At 36.0% G+C, this 21,171-nt stretch overlaps 1 protein-coding gene across 7 annotated transcripts in view; it reads left to right on the plus strand.

Moving 5' to 3' along the window:
- Positions 1-21,171, plus strand: part of SPATA6 (spermatogenesis associated 6) — a 137,640-nt gene that overhangs the window by 41,387 nt on the left and 75,082 nt on the right. For 6 of the 7 annotated variants that reach the window (XM_035018604.1, XM_035018605.1, XM_035018608.1 and 3 more), the window contains exons 4-6: positions 10,269-10,310; positions 11,350-11,474; positions 18,549-18,629. In XM_035018604.1, coding sequence (XP_034874495.1) covers positions 10,269-10,310; positions 11,350-11,474; positions 18,549-18,629 — 248 coding nt within the window. Of the gene's footprint in view, positions 1-9,152; positions 9,865-10,268; positions 10,311-11,349; positions 11,475-18,548; positions 18,630-21,171 lie in introns of those variants that run through there. The other variant, XM_035018606.1, reaches the window with a different exon arrangement.

Below are 21,171 nucleotides of genomic sequence, written 5' to 3' on the forward strand. Positions count from 1 at the left end.
CAACTTCTCTCTTGTTGTGAATCCTCACCCTATATAAACATGCTGTATATTCCCATCTTAAAAAAAATATATTCCCTGGGGCGCCTGGGTGGCTCAGTCAGTTAAGCGGCTGCCTTCGGCTCGGGTCATGATCCCGGGGTCCTGGGATCGAGCCCCGCATCGGGCTTCCTGCTCAGTGGGGAGCCTGCTTCTCCCTCTCCCTCTGCCTGCCTCTCTGCCTACTTGTTCTCTCTATCTCTCTGTCAAATAAATAAATAAAATCTTTAAAAAAAAATATATTCCCTGCCTTCATATTCACCCACATCTAGCTACTGTCCTATTATTTTACTCCTCATTCAAAATACAACTTTTTCACCTAACATTTATTTTGTAAGTCTTGCTTTCTAGTTCCAGTAGACTATTAATGAACACAGTACAGGCTTTGAAGACAGTTAGAGCCGAGCTCAAATCTCAGCTCAGGAACTTACCATCTTTGGAAACCTTAACCTTTAGGCTCTGTGTCTTATCTGTAAGAGGAACCCTGACTTGTTAAAGGTTGTTTTGAGGACTTGTGTGAGGCTCATAGGAGCTCAGTCATGGCAAACAAGATATTCTCTAGATGGTAGTAAATACTACTATTATTTTGACTACCCTTTTCCTTTTTTAAAAGATGTATTTTCTGGTTTGTAATCATGTTTTTCAAGTAGTTGAGGTTGCAGAATATTGACCTCAGGAAAATACAGTGTTGGTATGTATAGAAAATTAAGATAGCTTATCCCACGCTTGTTTAATATGTTTGATTTCTAACAAAATTTCATTTTATTTTCTAGAAGACAGGACTTTTCTTGGTGGTCAAGTATTAGAATTATTGTAAGTGCAATAGATCAAGTTTCTTAAAAGCCTAGCTCTTATTTCAGCACCATGTTTAGCATTAATCCTTTTCTCTTCTTCCCTCTATTGGAAAAGGGATGAGAAACAGCATGGTGTATTCACAGAATGTGTCATGTGATTCAAGGGATAATAGAAAAGTCTTCTTAAGCAAAAATTGCTTATCTACTGACCTATGATAAGAACTGGAATTTGTTTTTTTTAACTTTTTGATTGCCTACGCAGACTCCATCACTCTGAGAGAAAATAGGGGATTCAGAAATAAATATAGGCCCATTTTAGTAAAAGAAGAATCAGACATGTAAATAAATAATCAGAATCTTTGCATAGGTGTACTGGATTTGAGGAGATCAGAGAACTATTGTATAAGGGATTCACATGGAAGTTGATATTGCTCAAAATTATGACAAAGTACTGTGTTTGAAGGGAACATATTTCATCTTCAGTGAAAAGTGGTAGGGACCCAGAGGTTTAGAGATTGCAATAAGGAAGAGGATGAACAGTTGACAAAATCAGATGGCATGAGACTAAAAGGAGATGATTAATTTCTTGGTAAGAGTCCTCCTGTAAAAACTGGTTTTTTCCCCAGTTTTGTTGGGAAATAATTGGCATACGTCATTGTATTAGTTTCAGATGTACAACATGATGGTTTGGCTTATGTATAATGTGAAACAATTACCATGATAGGTTTATTTATTTAATTTATTTATTTAATTTATTTATTTTAGAGAGGGAACATGCACACCTGAGCATGCACGTGCAGGCGAGTGTGGGGTTGGGAGGGGCAGAGGGAGAGGGGAGAGAATCTTAAGCAGACACTGTGCTTAGTGTGGAACTGATGAGGGGGCTCGGCTCGATCCCACGACCCTGAGATCACGACCTAAGGGAAACCAAGAGTTGGCTGCTTAACCAACTGTGCCACCTGGACACCCCTACCATGATAGGTTTGGTTAGCATCCATCATTTCATATAGATACAGTACAAAGAAAAGGACAGAAAATTTCTCTTGTGATGAGAACTCTTAGGATTGACTCTCTCAACAGTATCCCCGTATGTCATACAGCAGTGGTAATTGTTGTCGTCATTTGCACATCACATCCCTAGTACTTACTTATCTTATAACTTATAAGTTTGTACTTTTGACCACCTTCCTCCAGTTTCTCCTTTCCCCACCACCTGCCTCTGGTAACCACAAATATGATCTCTTTTTCTATGAGTTTGGTGGTTTTTTTGGGTTTTGTTTTGTTTTGTTTAATTCCACATATAAGTGAGATCATATAGTATTTGTCTTTCTCTGATTTGTTTCATTTAGCAGAATGCCTTCAACATGTATCCGTGTCGTTCCAAATGGTAGGATTTCATCTTTTTTATGGCTGAACAGTATTCCATTGTATAATTTCTGTAGATTTGATGGAAAAGGCAGAAGAGAACTTTAACAAAACAGTATAATGGGAGTTTTCACAGTGATGCTTTTAGAGCACACACAACTTTCTTTAATCAAAAATACTTAAAAAAAACTTTTTATTAAGAGAATATTTAATAAATATATAAAAGTAGACAAAAGAGAAAAATGAACACCCCTGGCCTATCACTCAGTTCAGTAATTATCAACTCATGGCTAATGTTGTTTTTTCTCTATCTCCCCCTTCTTTTAGAATATTTTGAAGTAAATCACTTTTTTAAATTGTTTTATTTTATTTTATTTTATTTTATTATTATTATTTTTTTTAGTATTTCTTTTTTTTAAGATTTTATTTATTTATTTGAGAGAGAGAATGAGACAGAGAGAGAGAGCATGAGATGGGGGAGGATCAGAGGGAGAAGCAGACTCCCTGCTGAGCAGGGAGCCTGATGCGGGGACTCGATCCCGGGACTCCAGGATCATGACCTGAGCCGAAGGCAGTCGCTTAACCAACTGAGCCACCCAGGCGCCCCGATTTTATTTTATTTTTTAAGATTTTATTTATTTATTTGAGAGAGAGAGAATGAGAGATAGAGAGCACGAGAGGGAAGGGGGTCAGAGGGAGAAGCAGACTCCCTGCTCAGCAGGGAGCCCAATGTGGGACTCGATCCGGGGACTCCAGGATCATGACCTGAGCTGAAGGCAGTTGCTTAACCAACTGAGCCACCTAGGTGCCCTGTTTTTATTTTTTTAAGATTTTATTTATTTGAGATAGAGAGCGAGCAAGCGAGAGAGAGAGAGAGAGAGCATGAGTGGGGTGAGGGGTAGAGGGAGAGGGAGAAGTAGACTCTCCACTGACCAGGGAGCCTGAGGTGGGGCTCCATCCCAGGACCCTGGGATCATGACCTGAGCTGAAGGCAGATGCTTAATTGACTCAGCGACCCAGATGCCCCTAAAGCCCTTTTTTAGATCATCACTTTTTAAAGATTATTTTGAAGTAAATCTCAGACATCATATGGTTTTATCTATAGAGACCAATATCTAAAATGTAGGTTTTGGGTAGATAGCCTGTCATTTTCATTTTTTGTGAGCTTCTTATCAAGTTTTGGTATCAAGGTTTTGCTGGGCTTGTAAGACAAATTGAGAAGTGTTCTCTCTTATGGTCCTTGAAAGAGTGTGTATATAATTGACACTGTTTTCTTCCATAGAAGTTTGAAAGAATTCACCAGTGAAGTCACTGACTTAGTGTTTTGTTGTTGCTGCTGTTGTTGTTGTTAGGTTTTAAAGAACAGATTGTGTGTATCTACACACATATATATATATGTAACATACATTACACATATGCGTGTGTATATATATATAAAACCATTTAGTTTTTTTCTGTATCTGTACAAGTTTTAAGTTTTCTTTTGGTAGAAATTTGTTTTTTTAAATAAATCATTATTTTGAAGTAAGTGTCAAGATTGGATCAGATATGGATATCTAAAATAAAGAAACAACATTACACACACCAGAAATTTCTTATCATCATCAAATATCCACTCAGTTTACATTTCCCCAATTGTACTATAATTGTTTAATCATTTTGTTTGAATTATGATTCAGATCAGGTACCTTCAATACATTCAGGAGCATGAATGTATTCATAATGTCTTGTTAGAATTTTTAAATACTTCTATCTCTTTTCATTCCTGATATTAGTAATTTGTGTCTTCTCTCTTTTCTCTTGACCAGTGTTACCATGTATTCATCAACTGGTGAATTGAACCTTTTATTATTTTGACGTTTTTCTTTGAAGATTTCTCTCTCTTTTATAGAGCAGCCAAGCCAGCAGGATTTTTTTTTACTTTTCATATATTATATCTTTGTTTATGTTTTTGTTTTCTATCTTTGTATGTCCTTATATTTTATATGTGTGTCTTACAAGCAGATTTGAAAGGAGTTTTCTTTCTTTAAAAATTCAATCTGAAAAAAAAAATAAATAAATAAAAATTCAATCTGTCTTTTAATTGGTTGATTTAGACTTTCTCTTACAATGTGTGATATAATTATAGAAACTGGAAACAGTTATCAGGAGTTAGGGATGGGTTTGGGGAGGGCGGTGGGTGTGGCTACAGAAGGGCAACATAAGACATCATGTGATGCACCCCTTCTGTATCTTGGCTGCGGTGGTAAATACACAAATCCACACATCTGACAGAAGTGTATAGAACTAAATATAGACACACACATACTCACATAGAAATGAGTACAAATAAAGCTGGAGAAATTTAAATAAAACCAGTGGATTGTATCAGTGTCACAGTAGTTATGATATATTTACTATAGAGTACCCCCTTATCTGGGTTTTTGCCTTCCATGGTTTCAGTTACCTCCAGTCCAGTAGCAGATGATCCTCCTTCTGACCTATTATTGTCAGAAGATCAATAGCAGCCTAACACTATCATTCATCTCACATCAACAGTAGCCTAACAATCATTCCCCTCACTTCATCTTATCACAATCATTTTATCATCTCACATCATCACAAGAAGAAGGGTGAATACAGTACAATAAGATATTTCGAGAGAGGGAGAAAGACCACATTCACATAACTTTTATTACAGTATGTTATAATTTTTCTATTTTATTATTACTTATTGTTAATCTCTTACTATACCTAATTTATAAATTAAACTTTATCATAGGTATGTATATACAGGAAAAAAACATAGTAAATATAGGGATCAGTGCTGTCCATGATTACAGGCACCCACTGGAGGTCTTGGAGCCTATCCCTCATGGATAAGGGGGGACTATGATATATTTTTGCATTGGGGGGAAAATGGGTAAAAAGTATATGCCATCGCTCTGTCTTGCTTCTTACTGCATGTGAATCCGCATCTCAAAATAAAAAGTTTACATAAAAAATGTATTTACTGATATATTTTGGTTTAAATCTACCATAGTACTATTTACTTTTTATTTGTTCTGAATATTGAATATTATTGTTCTTTTTTTCTTCTATTTTTTGCTCTTTCATTTCTACTTGATTATCTTGGAGGTGCATGTTCTTTACTGTTTTGTTTTTTTCAGTGGTTACCATAGAGGTTGCAGAATGCATGCTTCACTTATCAAACCCTAATGTATGTATTTTTATTTTTACCTTTTCTAGGTTGTGGAGAAGCTTACAACTACTTGACTTCATTTATGTCCCTTCTAGATTTTATGTGGGTTTTTTTTCCTGTATTTTAGATTAGTATGCAGTTAAACTACACAAAATACTATTGTTATTGTTGTATCGGCATCATATTTTCACTTTACAACCATATTTTACCTTTTTGGTTGTTCTTTATTTCCTTTCATTTTTGAGCTTCTTTCTTAGTTTATTGCTTTTTTCTGAAGAAAATTCTTTCACAGTTCCTTTCTCAGTGGTCTTTTGGTGATGGATTATCTTGATTTTTATTTATTTGAAAATATCTTTATTTTGTCTTAATTTTTGAAGGGTAGTTTTGCTGAACTTGGGATTATTGCCTCCTAGCCCTTAGAAAATACTATCCCATTGTCTTTTCATTCCCTAAGTTTTTGTTGAGAAATCATCTGTCGATTTTATTGTTATTTCATTAAAGATATTCTGTCATTTTCCACTGGCTTCCTTTAATATCTTCTCTTTCGTCTTTTTTTCCTGTAGTTTTGCTTTGATGTGCCCAACTCTACATATATGTGTATATGTATGTGTATGTATATTTTAAAATATATTCTGCTTGGTGTTTGTATCTTGGTATCTTTCTTCAAATAAATTCTCAGGCATTAACCTTTCAAATATTGCTTTTGTCCCTTTCTCTTCTTTCCTTTTGCAAATCCAACTACTCATTGTTAGACCCTCTTACTGTATCCTTTTCCCCCCTTTCTTATATTCTCCATCCTTTTGGCTTTCTGTGCTTTTCTCAAGATATTTACTTTTGTCTTCTAATTCTGTAGATCTTTCCAGGGTCATTTATAATCTGCTGATAAATCTACCTGTTATGGGTCTCTTCTTGTTGTTGTTGCTATTTTATTTTTCAGTTAAAAAATTTCCCTTTGGTTCTTCATAACAGTTTCTAGTTCTCTACTAACATTCTCAACCTTGCATTTTATTTTATTGAGCGTATTAAGCATATTTTAAGTCCCAGTCTGATAACTAATTTTTCTGGATTCTTCGGTTGACCTGCTTTTGTTGTCTGTTATTTTTCTTTCTTTTTTTTTTTTTTAAGTATTTTTTTTTAAAGATTTTATTTATTTATTTGAGAGAGAGAGAATGAGATCGGAGCATGAGAGGGGGGAGGGTCAGAGAGAGAGGCAGACTCCCTGCTGAGCAGGGAGCCCGACGTGGGACTCGATCCCGGGACTCTAGGATCATGACCTGAGCCGAAGGCAGTCACTTAACCAACTGAGCCACCCAGGCGCCCTGTCTGTTATTTTTCTTGTTTTTCGATCACAATTTTCATTTTTCCTGTATACTTGGTCGGTTTTCATTGATTGTCAGACTTCGAATGTAAAAATTTTTGAAATAATTTGAAAACTTAGATGATGATATTTTCTTTTAGAAAAGATTTATGATTGATTTGGCAGATTTGTAGGGGGCATTAGCAATTCTGGATCACCTTAATTCAGACAGGACTTGGGATGATTCAGATTTAGCCCTTAGTTACTAGTTGGCTGTCTTAGTTCATTTGGATTGCTGTAACAAAATAACATAGACTAGGTGGCTTACAAACTATGAAAGTTTATTTCTTTACAGTTCTGGAGGCTGGGAAGTCTCAGATCAAGGTGAGCAGATTTGGTGTTTGGTGTGGGTTCCCTTTCTGTTCATAGGTAGCCATCTTTTCTCTGTATCCTCAAGTGAAAGAAGGAGCAAGGAAGCTCTCAGGGGGTCTCTTTTATATTGGTACCAATCTCATTATGAGGGCTTTGCCCTACCTCCCAAAGGCCCCAACTCCGAACATCACATTGGGGGGAATTCAACATATGAATTTTGGGAGGAATAAAAACATGCAGTATATAGTGTTGGCTATCTATTTTTAGTTTACTCTTTACCCTTGTAGTTATCTTTTCAAGATCCAGTCTTATAGCCTAGCCAGTTTATCAGGCTATTGTCTCTTACAAGCACACCTCCCCTCCTATCCTTTTCCAAGGCCACAATACTCCAATTTTTGGTCCTTTACTTGAATTTATCAAAAGCTATGTTCAGCTTTTCAGCCTCTAAGCTACCTCTACCAGGACTGTCAGATATCCAAAAAGAAAAGCAGCCTCAAATGCCAGGCTTATTTCTCTGTGTTTCCTTCTTATACTGAGTTTCAAACATAATTTTTTCCTACCTTGTTAGGTCTCTCATGCTTTCATTGTTTACCTTTTCAAGTTGATTTTTGCAGAAGGGTTATTTTTCAAATACCTAATCTCTCAGATTACCCTGCTGTGTTCTGCTTAAAGCCTTTGTACATCCTGTTTCTCCTGCTTAAAAAACTCTACCCCCCCATCGCTTCTCGGCCTTTTGGCTAAGATCAAGTGTAAAAACTCTACCTCCCCAGTCCCCCCAGTTTACACCTGTTCATGCTATAGATCAGATCCTAAAGAGCTCTTCTTCAGGCTTCTCTGACTCCCTGACTAGATTAGGTCCTGTTAATATAGTCTTTTATAGCACTACCTGCAGTGCCTTCATTGCACCTGTGGTTTGTAGTTACAATTTATTTGTGTGTTTATTTCCTTTAATGTTTACATTTTCAATGCAGTGTAAGGCTCTTGAGGAAAAGGGCCATATCAGGTTTTTTTTCTTATTACAAATTATAACCTATAGGAAGTATTTAATATTTCTTCATAGATTGGATGTACTGGTATTGGGTTAAATGATTGAGACTTCCCTTGAATGATAATGGCAGAATTTAAAGAAAGAAAGAGATTATGCCTTTTTCATGGGTCCTGTAATGGGAGGCAAGACATAGTGCATCTTTTATTCTTATTTTTATAAATGTATTATAAAATACTTCAGACATATTAAAAATATAAGGAATTATATAATATATCCCACTGTCCTCACAGCTCTGCTTAAGAAATAAGACAAATTTCTATTCATAAAGATATACAGAGAGCCCAGAAATAGACCCCCATAAATATAATCAACTGACTTTGACAAAGGAGCAAAGGCAATACAGTGGAACAAAGAGTTTTTTCAAAAACTGGTGCTAGAACACATTCAAAAATGAATCTAGATACAGACCATACACCCTTCACAAAAATTAACTGAAAATAGATCATAGACCTAACTGTAAATACAAAACCCATAAAACTGTTAGAAACTAACATAGGAAGAAACCTAGATGACCTTGAGTACGATGATGCCTTTTTAGATACAACACGAAAGACATCATCCATGAAAGAAATAATTGACAAACTGGACTTCATTTAAATTAAAAATTTCAGGGCACCTGGGTGGCCCAGTCATTAAGCGTCTGCCTTGGGCTCAGGTCATGATCCCAGGGTCCTGGGATCGAGCCCCGCATCGGGCTCCCTGCTCTGCGGGGAGCCTGCTTCTCCCTCTCCCCCTGCTTGTGTTCCCTCTCTGGCTGTCGCTCTCTGTCAAATAAATAAATAAAATCTTTAAAAAAAATTAAAAATTCTACTCTGTGAAAGACAATATCAAGAGAATTAGAAGATAAACCACATATTGGGAGAAAATATTTATAAAATATTAATAAGGACATTTATCCAAAATATACAAAGAACTTTTAAAACTCAATAATAAAATAACAAACAACATTATTTTTAAATTGGCCAAAGACCTTAACAGATACTTCATCAAAGAAGATATAAAGATGGCAAATAAGCATATGAAAAGATGTTCCACATCATATGTCTCTGGGGAAATTCAAATTAAAACAAGGTACCACCACACTGCTAGAATGGCCAAAATCCAAAACACTGACAGCACCAAATGTTGGTGAGGTATTGAGCAAAAAGAATTCTTCTTATATAGCTGGTGAGAATTCATAATGGAACAGCAATTTGGAGACTGGTGGTTTATTACAAAACTAAGCACACTCCTAACATATAATCCAGCAACTACCCTTTTTGGTATTTACCCAAAGGAGTTAAAAACTTATGTCCATGTAAAAACCTGCACAAGGTTGTTTAGAGCAGCTTTGTAACTACCAAAACTTGGAAGCAACCAAGGTGCCTATAGTAGGTGAATGGATAAAGTGTGGTACATCCAGACAATGAATATTATTGAGAACTTACAAGAAATGAGCTATCAAGCCACAAACAACATGAAGGACACTTAAATGCATGTTACTGAGTGAAAGAAGCCAATGCGAAAAACCTGAATACTGTATGATTTTAATATGACATTCTGGAAAAGGCAAAGCTATGGGGACAGTAAAAAGATCAGTGGTTGCTTGTCGGAGCAAATTGAAGTGGAGGAGAGAGATGAATAGACATAGCACAGAGGAAAATCAGGGAAGTGAAAATACTATGAATGATACTATAATGATGGAATATGTATGTCATTATGCATTTATTTCTCCAAATCCAGAGAGTATACATCACCAAGAGTGAGCCTCAAGATAAACTATGGATTTTGGGTGACTATTATGTGACTATGGGGGTTCATCCTTGGTAAAAAAAAAAAAATGTGCCATTCCTGTGAGTGCTGTTGATGGTAGAGAGGCTATGCATGTGTGGGGACAGCAATATATGGGAAATCTCTGTATTTTCCTCTCAATTTTGTTGTAAACCTAAAACTGCTCTAAAAAGATAAAGTTTAAAAAAAATCGGAAAAAAACCCAGAGAGACTGAAGGGACAATCTCTACTATTGATTAATAAAGCCCTAAGAGACATAGCAATCAAAAAATATACACAGTACACTAAGATATAAACATATATGTAGTGTACCCAGTAATTACTTTGACTTTTAGATACTTTTATGATAAAGTAACTAATTTTTGTTTATTGTTAATTTAAGGAAATTTTTCTTTAACCTTTCAGATGATACAGCATTGTTTGAGTTGATTCAACTAGTTCCACCAGGTACTGTATTATATTTTGATAAGGTAATTGATGTGCAAACCCATGTCAAAAAATGCTTTTAAAAAATAGATATTTTCCCTTTCTTCCCAAATTAAGAATGAAGTTGAGTTTCTAGTATTGGTCCACTATGCACAGAACAGCAATAGATGAAAATAATAAATACATAACAATTGGCATGAATCATATTTGAACATATTCTAAAACTGAATAAATAGTAATAAAGGAAGGTGGAAAATTATATGCTATCATCCTAGCATATTTTGTGACATTCATAAAAATTGACTTTGAGTTTTTGTGATTTTTCTCAAACAACATTTTTTTATTGATAAGGTAATTATCTTTGTTTTTGTGTGTTGACTGTTACTGGGAATGGGGAGTGGAATAAAACCTTAACTGTTTAGTGAACATTACAAATCTCTGGGGTAGGTAAAATTAAAATTAAAATATGGAGGATAACTTGATTTTTGTTATTTACTTCTGTGAGTATAGGAGAAATCTATCTTAATCAAATAATTATTCTATGTGAAAAGTGGAGAGCTATATGTTACTAAAAATTAGTAATCTAAAAGATTTTGAATATTACATCTATACTTAATTTGGGTAACCACAAATTCTAGAAGATGTCTACATTTTTTTCCAACATGTAACCTAATGTCTTACAATGGCAATTAGAAAAGAATGGAAGATAGGAAAAATTTATGGAGATGGTAATTACATTTTAGATTTGTAAATGTCATACCAACTTGATATGTTTACAAGGACTTTTTTTCTCTAGAAACACATAGGTACTCATAAAATTTACATGAATATCTCCCTTCTATAAAAGGGGGAGGGAGAATTAGTAATATGTACTACATTTCTGAATAAGGAATCCATTTAGCATAACTTTCTTTTAATTTTCCTTTCATAGAAAAAAAAAAATGACCCTGAAGCAGAAATTTCAGTAAGGCATCAGGCACTATATATATTGTCCTTGATCATATTGTTTCTAAATAGAATATTTTATTATAATTTGAATCATAGGGTATCTTTCTTGTAGTGGGTGAAACACTGTCTACGTATGATGAAAATACACGGGATTTCATGTTCCCGGGTCCAAACCAAATTTCTGGACACCATGATTCAAACCGCCAGGTTACCATGAGGAGGATTTCTGGCCTTCGAGTAAGTGTATTTTCTCAATCAGTCTGTGATGTAGGATCATTGTCAAAAACCACCACGTAGGCTTTAATACCTGAAATGTGAAGAACTAACTCAAAGTTTAATTTGGTTCAAAACATAATTTTTTTATGAAATTATGATGTTATTTTAAACATACTGAAATCTGAACAAAGCCCATGCATCTTTCATCCAGAATTAACAAGTGTTAATTTGCCTTATATTCCTCAGATTTTTCTCCTCTCCTTCTGCCTCCCACCTCCCCACCTTCCCTATCTGTCTCTTTATTGTTCTCTCAAAAGAATGACCAATAATCATTTGAAAAGGTGCTCGATTTCATTAGCATATAGGGAAATCCAAACTAAAACAACCTTATGATTTCATTTTTATAGCCATAAGGTTGGTAAAATTTAATAAAATATGACCATATTAGAAGTGTGAAAAACTGGAAGCTCTTCCATACTGGTAGCTATGTAAGTTGGAACCACCACAATTCAGAGTTATCTAGTAAAAGCAAAGATTCTCATAGCTTTTCTCTAGGTATGTTTCATGGAGATGTATTCTCTCTGGTATACTAAGAGCCTTTCTAGGGATGTTCATTGATAGCATTGTTCATAATAGTGAAAAATCGGAATAATTTAAATGTTCATTAGTAGGAGTTTGGATAGATTAATTGTTGTATGTTCATGTCATGGAAATATACATTTATATACCTAAAAGTGAAAGCTGCATCGTGACAACCAACTCTTCCATCCTTTCCCCCAACTCCCTTCAACTTTTGTTGGGTCATTTAGAAATATATTTATCCCTGAAAATGTCTTCCACTTAGAGAAACTGAGAGAAGACCCTGCTATTTCAAAGAAGAAAAAAAGCAAAAGATGTCTAGGTTGAAATAATTTGGACAAACATTTTTTTACTATCTTTATAAAATGTTAAAATAGTATGAGTAAGGAAAGTGGGGTGATATATGAGCTAGTATGGTAAATTAAATACTTTTCCCTATAGGTCTAGGTTTATGATATGCTCTGTTCTGGGAAATAGCAACTTCTGCTTGCTAGAAGTTTAAAAGTTGACTAGCAAATCTACGAAAATGTACTTCCTTTGGGATATTATCAGTGTCCATTAGCCATCTTCCATATTATGAAAACCTTCAAAGAGTGTTTCAGCAAATGTATGGAAGCCTGCAATGAAAAAAAATCTGATTTTAAAATTATGGTGTTTTGAAAGTAATTTAAAATGCTGTATTATAACAAATTGGCAATATAAACATAAAAGTATGGGCCATTAATAAGTATCTTCTTCATTTACTTTGGGTTTTTTACATACATTCAGATGTTGGATTACTAAGGCAAAAAATACATATATATATGTATGTGTATATATATGTGTGTGTATGTGTGTGTATATATACATATATATATATATATATATATGGTGGTGTGAGGAGGTTGGCAGTTCCTCTCTCCGTAAAAAACAGGCAGTTCCTCTCTCCATAAAAAACTGGACAAATTCATCACAAAAACAATTTCAGGACACCGGAAACTGGCAATTAAGACAATTGAGACAGATTAAGTTCCGGATGTTATAAGGAAGTGTTGAATAACTATATTATACACCTGAAACTAATATTACACTGTATGTTAACTAACTAGAATTTAAAAAAAAAAAGGGTGTTTATGCTTAAATAACGGCTGAAACGTTGGATAAAAATGGCGGCAGCATGTGGCCTTCTTGCCTGGGACAGCTTCCATACCCTGCAAGGCCAGTGAGAATTGTAGCTTCACCAGTCCTGGGGCTGGGCAGAAAAATCAGAAGCTCTGCTACTAGAGGGGTCAGAATCAATTTTGGAGAGTGAGACTATGATACTGTGATTTAAAGTAAGAAATATATATTTGGTCTTTATCCTTGTTCTGGCACAAAGCTCCCAAAATCCTTGGAATTTTCTAAGTGATGGGGAGCAATAAAGGTGTCTTTTGTTATGTTAATGAGGTGACTTTTGGAAAGCCCCTGTATAACCTAAGGATGGGGGCTGGTTGCCAGGAGGAACAACCCTGGTATTAGAGGGTTAAAACTTTCAGCCCCTTGACCTCTGGGGAGAATAGATAAGGCTGGAGATTGCATTAAAATACCAATGGCCAGTGATTTAATCAATCATGCCTATGTAATGAAACCTCCATAGAAGCCCAAAGGGCCTGGGTTTAGAGAGCTCTTAGGTTGCCGGACTCATGGAGGCAGCTCCTGGGAGAGTGGTTTCCCTGGGGAGGGCATTGCTCCATGTCCCTTCCCACATACTTTGCTCCATGAATCTCTTCCCTTTGGATATTCATCTGTATCATTTATCATATTCTTTTGTAATAAATTGGTAAACAGTAAACTATTTTCCTGAGTTGTGTGAGCCTCTCTATCCAATTAATTAAACCAGGGGAGGCGGTCATGGGGACCTCCAAATTATACCTGATTGGTCGGGAACACAGGTAACAACCCAGTCGTGCGATTGCATCTGAAGCAGGCTGGGCAGTCTTGTGGGACTGATCCCTTAACCTCTGGGATCTGATGCTGTTGCCAGGTAGATAGTGTCAGAACTGAGTTAAATTATAGGACCCCCTACCTGGTGTCACAGAGAATTGCTTGGTGGTGTTGGAAAACCCACACATTGGAATTGGTGTCAGAATCATAAGGACAGATAGTGTGGCTTCACTGGATTCAGATGCAAGTGGATGAAAGAAACCCCACAGCTTTGATAGGCCAATGGCAGTTCCAATTAGAGTGAGTAGCCCATCTGCCAGAAAGTTCACAGAAGTAAGGGAGCAGTAAAAGGGCTGAGATAAGCTCTCCACCCATTCCTGGCTGTTTCTGAAACAATGCACATGCAATGAGAGACCGAGACTGTGAGAGCCCAGCAACAAGTGAAACTCAGTAGAAACTGCAGACCTGACTATCTTTGAATGCATTCCCCAAGCCACATACAGATAATCAACAAAGAGTGGAACCCTTACAGGTTCATGGGATGACTACCAAGCTATGTATATATATAGGTGAGACTCCTAGAAAGATTGGAAGAATCAAAAGATATGGCACATATAAAGTGAATAGCAAAATGGCAGATATAAATCCAGTCATACAATTATTGTATTTAAATGTGAATGGATAAAACACTCCCATCAGTAGTTTGTTGCACTGGCAGAAGACAGTGCACCCTTCTTCAGAATTCTTGTGACAGGGGCGCCTGGGTGGCTGTCGTTAAGTGTCTGCCTTCGGCTCAGGTCATGATCCCAGGGTCCTTGGATCGAGTCCCACATCGGGCTCCTTGCTCCGCGGAAAGCCTGCTTCTCCCTCTCCCACTCCCCCTGCTTGTGTTCCCTCTCTGGCTGTGTCTCTCTCTGTCAAATAAATAAAATCTTTAAAAAAAAAAAAGAATTCTTGTGACATCTGTCTGAGTCTTAGGCTGTTCTCCTGAACCCATTGCTGTGGCAAGAATTCCATCACATCTGGGATTAAATCCTGGCACTCTCACAGACTACCTGACTAAACTCGAGCAAAGCACTATCATATGAAGATATCACAGGGCTGCTGGGTGGATTAATGACACCTTGTAAATGGTTACAGCAGTACCTGGCACGGAGAACGCTCTGTAAATGAGAGTGATATGGTGATGGCTGTCGAGGTGATGACAGTGCTGATGATAATACCCCCTTTAGACTGTGAACTCCATAGAAACAGAATCTGTGGCTTTCTCATCTTTGAATTTAACTCTCAGCACAGTACTTTGCATGGAGTAGGCACTTAAATGCCACTTGATTGAATTGAATGAATGAATTACATCTCGTAGACTTCATAAAGGAACTGGTATTTGAGATGGAGTGATGATTAATTTTATGCCTCAACTTGGTTAGGTTATGGTGCCCAGTTGTTTGGCCAAATGGTAGTCTAGATGTTACTGTGAAAGTATTTTGTATATGTAATTAATATTTACAAACAGTTGACTTTAAGTATAAGAGATTACCATTGACAATGTAGGTGGATCTCATTTCAATTAGTTGAGGCCTGAAGAGCAAAAACTGAGGTTTCCTAAACAATAAGGAATTCTGCCTCAAAACTGTTATGCAGAAATACTTCCTGAGTTTCCAGCCTGCTAGCTTGCTTGCAAATTTCACACTTAAGATTGCAATATCAACTTTTTGTCTGAGTTGCCAGCTTGTGGATTGCCCTATGGATTTTGGGCTTGCCACTCTCACAATTGCATGAACCAATTCCTTAAAATAAATCTCTCTCTCTCTCTCTCTCTATATATATATTAGTATAGTATATTATATATATATATATATATATATGTTCTGTTTTCCTGGAGAACCCTAACTAATACATAATGGTTTTGAAAGCTCAGTGAAAATAATGGCTAAAACACTGAGTATTTACTATGTGACCAGCAATATATGGGGAAGGGTAAAGTGATAAGTTGCAATCCAGGCTATGGTAGTTATAAAATATGTCCACAGATGATTTGATGCTTCTCTCTTCCAAAGGCAGAGCTAATTCTCCAGTCTCCACTTAGTGACTCTAACAGATAAAACATGATTCAGTGACAGTATTAGACTGGAGACCAGGTCATTAAATGCACTGTGGCTTCCTCCTTGCTCTCACTACTGTATCAGTCACTTTGGGCTAAGCCAACTGCCACGTGTGAAGACATTAAAGCACCTCTATAGAGAGGCAGAAGCTGGAAAAGCTTTGCTAGAATGTTTGTGAAAGCTTGAAAGGTGTTGAAGAAACTCAGATGTGTGTTTGCAGGAAAATAAGGTAAATGCTATTGGAAATTAGGGATAAAAGGGTTCCTTGTTATATAATGGCAGAAAGTTTAGCCACACAGTTGCCTGCGGTAATGTGGGAAGGAGAGAAATATCTAATGAAATGGATGGTGTGTCTAAGACTTTTGGTTAGAGAGTTAGAGGGTCTGCTTGGTTTTCTTGCTGCTTTATAGCAAAATATGAGAGGAGAGAGATAAGCAAAGGAAAGGCTGTTTAGCAAAAAGGAATTGGAATTTACTGTTTCTGAAGATTCCCAGCCTTTTCCAATGGCAAATAATGTTAAAATTAAGGAATGACTTCTGAGTAAAAATCATTCCAGGCACTTCTGGAAACTGTGGTCTGATGGTGAAACCAAAGGTATAACTATAAAATCCTTCATTAAAATTTCAGAAAGATCCAAGATGTTGTCTCAGAAAATAATTTAATCAAGTTAATGATTAATAATTTAATTTAAGTTTTTTGAAGATGCTAAAGGGCAGTCTCAGCAGAAGCTGAGTGTAGAGAAGGGTGCAACTTGTGTCTAATGGAGTGAACTTCAGTAAGATTCATATGAGAACCCATATGTTTTTTAAGAGTGTTATATTGGTAGAAACACCACCAGCTTGGTCTGAAATGCAGAGAGATCTCACAGAATGAAAAGGCCTTTGGACCCCCAAAATTCTGTTGACAGGACTCACGCTCAGAACACTGTGCACTCCAAATATGGTCTACTTCTCCTTGGAAAGGAGTGATAATTCAAAGGTTGGAAGCAAGAGCCCAGAGGAGTCCAAAGGATAGTTATTTCTGGGCAGGACCAGGACTAAACTTCTAATCAAGGAACTTCTAACATTTTCTTGGCTGGATTTCAGAATTTCTATGGACCAGTGATGCCCATTTGACTCTTGTTTACTCCCTTTTTGAATAAGAATATCTGGAGTGATTATCCTGCACCTGCTGCATGTGTGTGCTTTAGGTACATGTGGGGCAGATAACTTGTCTCTTTGTTTCATAAGTCTTCTAACTATGAGGAACTGGCCTTAAAGAACTGTCCTTAAAGAACCATCTGAGGAGGCTGAATAAGGATCTGACTTAGATGCCAACATCCTGGATTTCAAGCTGAAGTTGCAAAAGGATGAAACTTTTCTTCTTTTCTTTGTAGAGCATGAGTTTAGTTTACACATGAAAGGAGTGTAACTTGCGGTCAGAGGGTGGACTGTGGTGGTTTTAAAATATGTCCACAAAATTTTTGTTATTCCTCTGCTGAAAAAGAAGTCTAACTTCTTTGTCCTTGAGTGTGGGCTATACTTCAAGGATTCTAATAAATAGGATGTGATAGATGTGACAGTGTTAGATTTAGTAGACTAGGTCATAAAAACGATTATGGCTTCCTTCTTGCTTTGCTTTGGGAGAACTAGCTGCCATGGCATGAGGACACTGGAGCGGTCTTATGGAGAGGTTTATGGGATAGAGGAGCTGAGTCCTCTTGCTAAAATCTAGAAAAGAACTGAGACCTCCAGCCAATAGCTATGTGAACAAGCCTTCTTAGGAAGCAGATCCTCCTGCCTCAGGCAAACCTGTAGATGACCACAGCCCAAACAACCTCTTGACTGCAATCGCCTCAGAGATTTCAAGCCAGAACCACCCAGTTCCGCCTCTGCCAGATTCCTGACCCATAGAAACTATCTGAGATAATAAGTGTTCACTCTTGTTTTAAACTGCTAACTAATATCCTGTGAGGCAATAGATAACTAACAAATAGGCATAATGGACTTCATTAATAAAAGTTATGTTTGCAGAAAAGCAATCATTTAGTTAATTCTTAGGCAACTCATTATTTACCTTTTCTGTAATATGATGTTTGAAACTCTCAAGTTAGTATGTCAAAGGCTGGGTTTGTAAAAGCATTTCTTGATTATGTAGTTAAGTATGTCTTAATTTGTAAAAGTAAAAAGAGCTCAAATCCATTAAGTGTTTTTATATATTTATGACTTTAATATTATATCATCGTTTAAAAATCTTAGAATAATTTGACAGGGAAATACTTGAAAATGAAAAAATATATTAATTTTGACATAAAGGTAATATAATCACTTGTAAGGGAATCATCAGCAATGAAACTGTTTCTTGCTAAAATTTAGCATCACTGTATTATCTTTATCTTTAATAAGAAGGTCAAACCAACAAATGAAACAGCTAAATCTTGACAAGTGTTTGTTACTTCAGGTCATAGTTTTATCACTAATAATTATATTTTTTTAAAAATTGAAATATCTAATAATACCCTTTTTCCCCTCAGGGAATTGCTCCAAAGCTGGAATTTTCTACAACTTCAGTGATTACTGAATGTCTGATAAGTTCAAGGAAGTGCCGCACTCAGGTTGAACTCATTTAAAGTGTTTAATGGTTTAACTTATTTGTTCATATTTATGGGCATTGGGCAAGAATTATTCTTTTATTTTGGCTGCAACTCTTTTCACTTTTGGGGGTCAGTCTTTAATTTAAGCAAAACAATTATCAGAGGTATTTAGCAGTTTGGTTGCATCTTAAATGTGAGAGTGAAGAGTTTGGTACACATGATAGATGGCGCCATGATGTTATTGTTATTATTTTGTAACTCTATGGGCCTTTTTTTTTTTTTTAATGCAAAGCAATCAGCCTGCCAGAAAGATGTTGAGATCAAGAAGTCCCACAGAGAGCTAGATCTGAGGCTTCTATAAATCTTACAGAAGTTACAGGTGACTGCAGAAAGTTCAAAGGATACCTTTTAACAAATGTGACCAGAGGTTCTCTCTCATGCAGGGATATTGGTGTTTAGTGAGTATGGTTTCTTGAGTGTCTCTAATTCTTATATGACTCTTGCTCAGTTTAGTGGCCATACTGATGCTATCAGACTGAGGGAAGCTTGGACACTCCAACCTCAGTATCTTCTATATTTGTAAAAACTGCCTTTAGTAAACTGAGATATCTGGACCTAATATTTCATTCTTGTCTAACTTTTTACTGAGTCACCAGGATCATCTTACTGCCTTGTCCACAGGTTATCTAATAATGTCTAGGCATCACTCATATGCAGTTGCATTATGATTAGGTAACAATGACCAGCATGTGATGAAGAGCCAGTAACATATAAAGCACAGAGGACCCAAACAAGGCACGACTGGACCTATGATGGAAAAAGTGTACTAATAATTTACTGCATTCTCAGTTTCAGAGTAAATTTGCTGAGTAGGGTAACAGTGACGTAAGCTAAGAAAGGTAAAGCGTGGTTATATAAAATTATCAAGGGGATCATTCTTATTTTGTTTAGCAAGATACGTAGTGTGCCAGTTTGGCTACAGTTAATTATCTTTGAAATGCAAGCTGAAATGCAGCTATTAGAGATCTAACAAACTATGCTTGCCAAATGCAAAGATGTTACTGACTTGTTGTGCAAAACTGTATATTTGTAAATTATTAACAGTATTTTACCTGCACTCAGACAACATTTTTCTCTCCTCATCGGGGTATGCCCTTCTGGTGGATGGGTAGAAAAGTCCTTTTTTGTATGAACTATGGCATATGCACAGAAAAGTACATTCTAAGTGTACAGCTTGGTGGAAAGTCTTTCGTAAATGTAAAATTGTCCCCTCATCACTAGTTTCATTGAACTTAAGAACTAACGTTTTCCTCTGTAAACTTTTGGGAAAACTCATTTCTTTTTTAACTTGCTATTTCAGTGTTTGTCATTTGTTCTTTATTGAACGGATGTAAGAAAATAGGATAGGTTTTGGCGTCAGACAGTGTTTAAGAAAATATGCCTCAAATCAGACAGATCTGGGTTCAAGTTCCTCACAAGACTGCTTTAAAGATTAAATTAGAGAATAGGCAATGTGTCTGGCACGTAACATATAATTAATGAATTTGATGGCTGTTCCTAAGGTTTTTTTTTTTTTAATAATTAGGAGAGAAGACAATGGTTAAAATACAAGATAGAAAACATTATCTGGTAGGCACAACAGAGTATACACATACACATTAAAATTTTAGCCAGAATTTTAATCTTCTTTGACCTTATTTAAGAATGTGATAAATCTGCTTTTTAAAAAGTGAATATTAAAGTTACAATTAAAATTTTAATAGCTACAAAGCAGCATTTTCAGGTTCAAACATAAGAATAAGACAGGCCATTTTGGTTTTTAAAAGCAGAATGAGTGAAATAAACTATAAAATTATTTAAGTTTACAAATAGTTATAATGATCTTTATTCCTTTTGGCATATTATTTTCAAATTAATGTTTTGTCACCAGTTAGATGGATTGAAAAAATTAAGTATATTATTGTGATTTTCTGAAATAAAACTAGTTTTCCACTTATTCTTTTTACCTACTAAAGGTAGAATTTATTATTAATAGTTAAATATCAATGGTAGTTTTATTAATTTGTATGCTGGATCAGGTAGTTTTTGCTGTGTAAAAAGCAACACTAACTTTTTGACAGTTCTGTGGATTGATTGGTTGATTCTTTTGGTTTGAACTGGCGAGGCTAGGGCTGAATGATCTATGATGGCATCATTCATGTCTGGTAGTTGGCTGAGTTTTTGGTCTGGGAGGGACTTTATATTTCTGATAATTTGCTTGATTTTAGCTGGGATGGTGGCCACAAGACTTTCATCATCTAGTAGGCTAATTTTGGCTCATTCACACGGAGGCAGGAAGGTTTCCAAAAAGGAATAAAAGACAATAGCACTTTTTCAAGTCTCTCTTTTTGTCCCAAGCTAGTATCCTGTTGGCCAGAGGGAGCCATCGTGTTAACAGCACATAACAGCCACTATTTTAAGTTTTCCTGGGCAGTAACAGGATACATTAAGGATTGGATAGAGTTAGACAGCATGTATCTGTACTACATATTCCACAGTTTATAACTTCTAATAGTATTCAACA

The sequence above is a fragment of the Mirounga leonina genome, unplaced genomic scaffold (assembly GCF_011800145.1).
Source record: "Mirounga leonina isolate KUSES-001 unplaced genomic scaffold, KU_Mleo_1.0 Mir_173, whole genome shotgun sequence".
NCBI lineage: Eukaryota > Metazoa > Chordata > Mammalia > Carnivora > Phocidae > Mirounga > Mirounga leonina.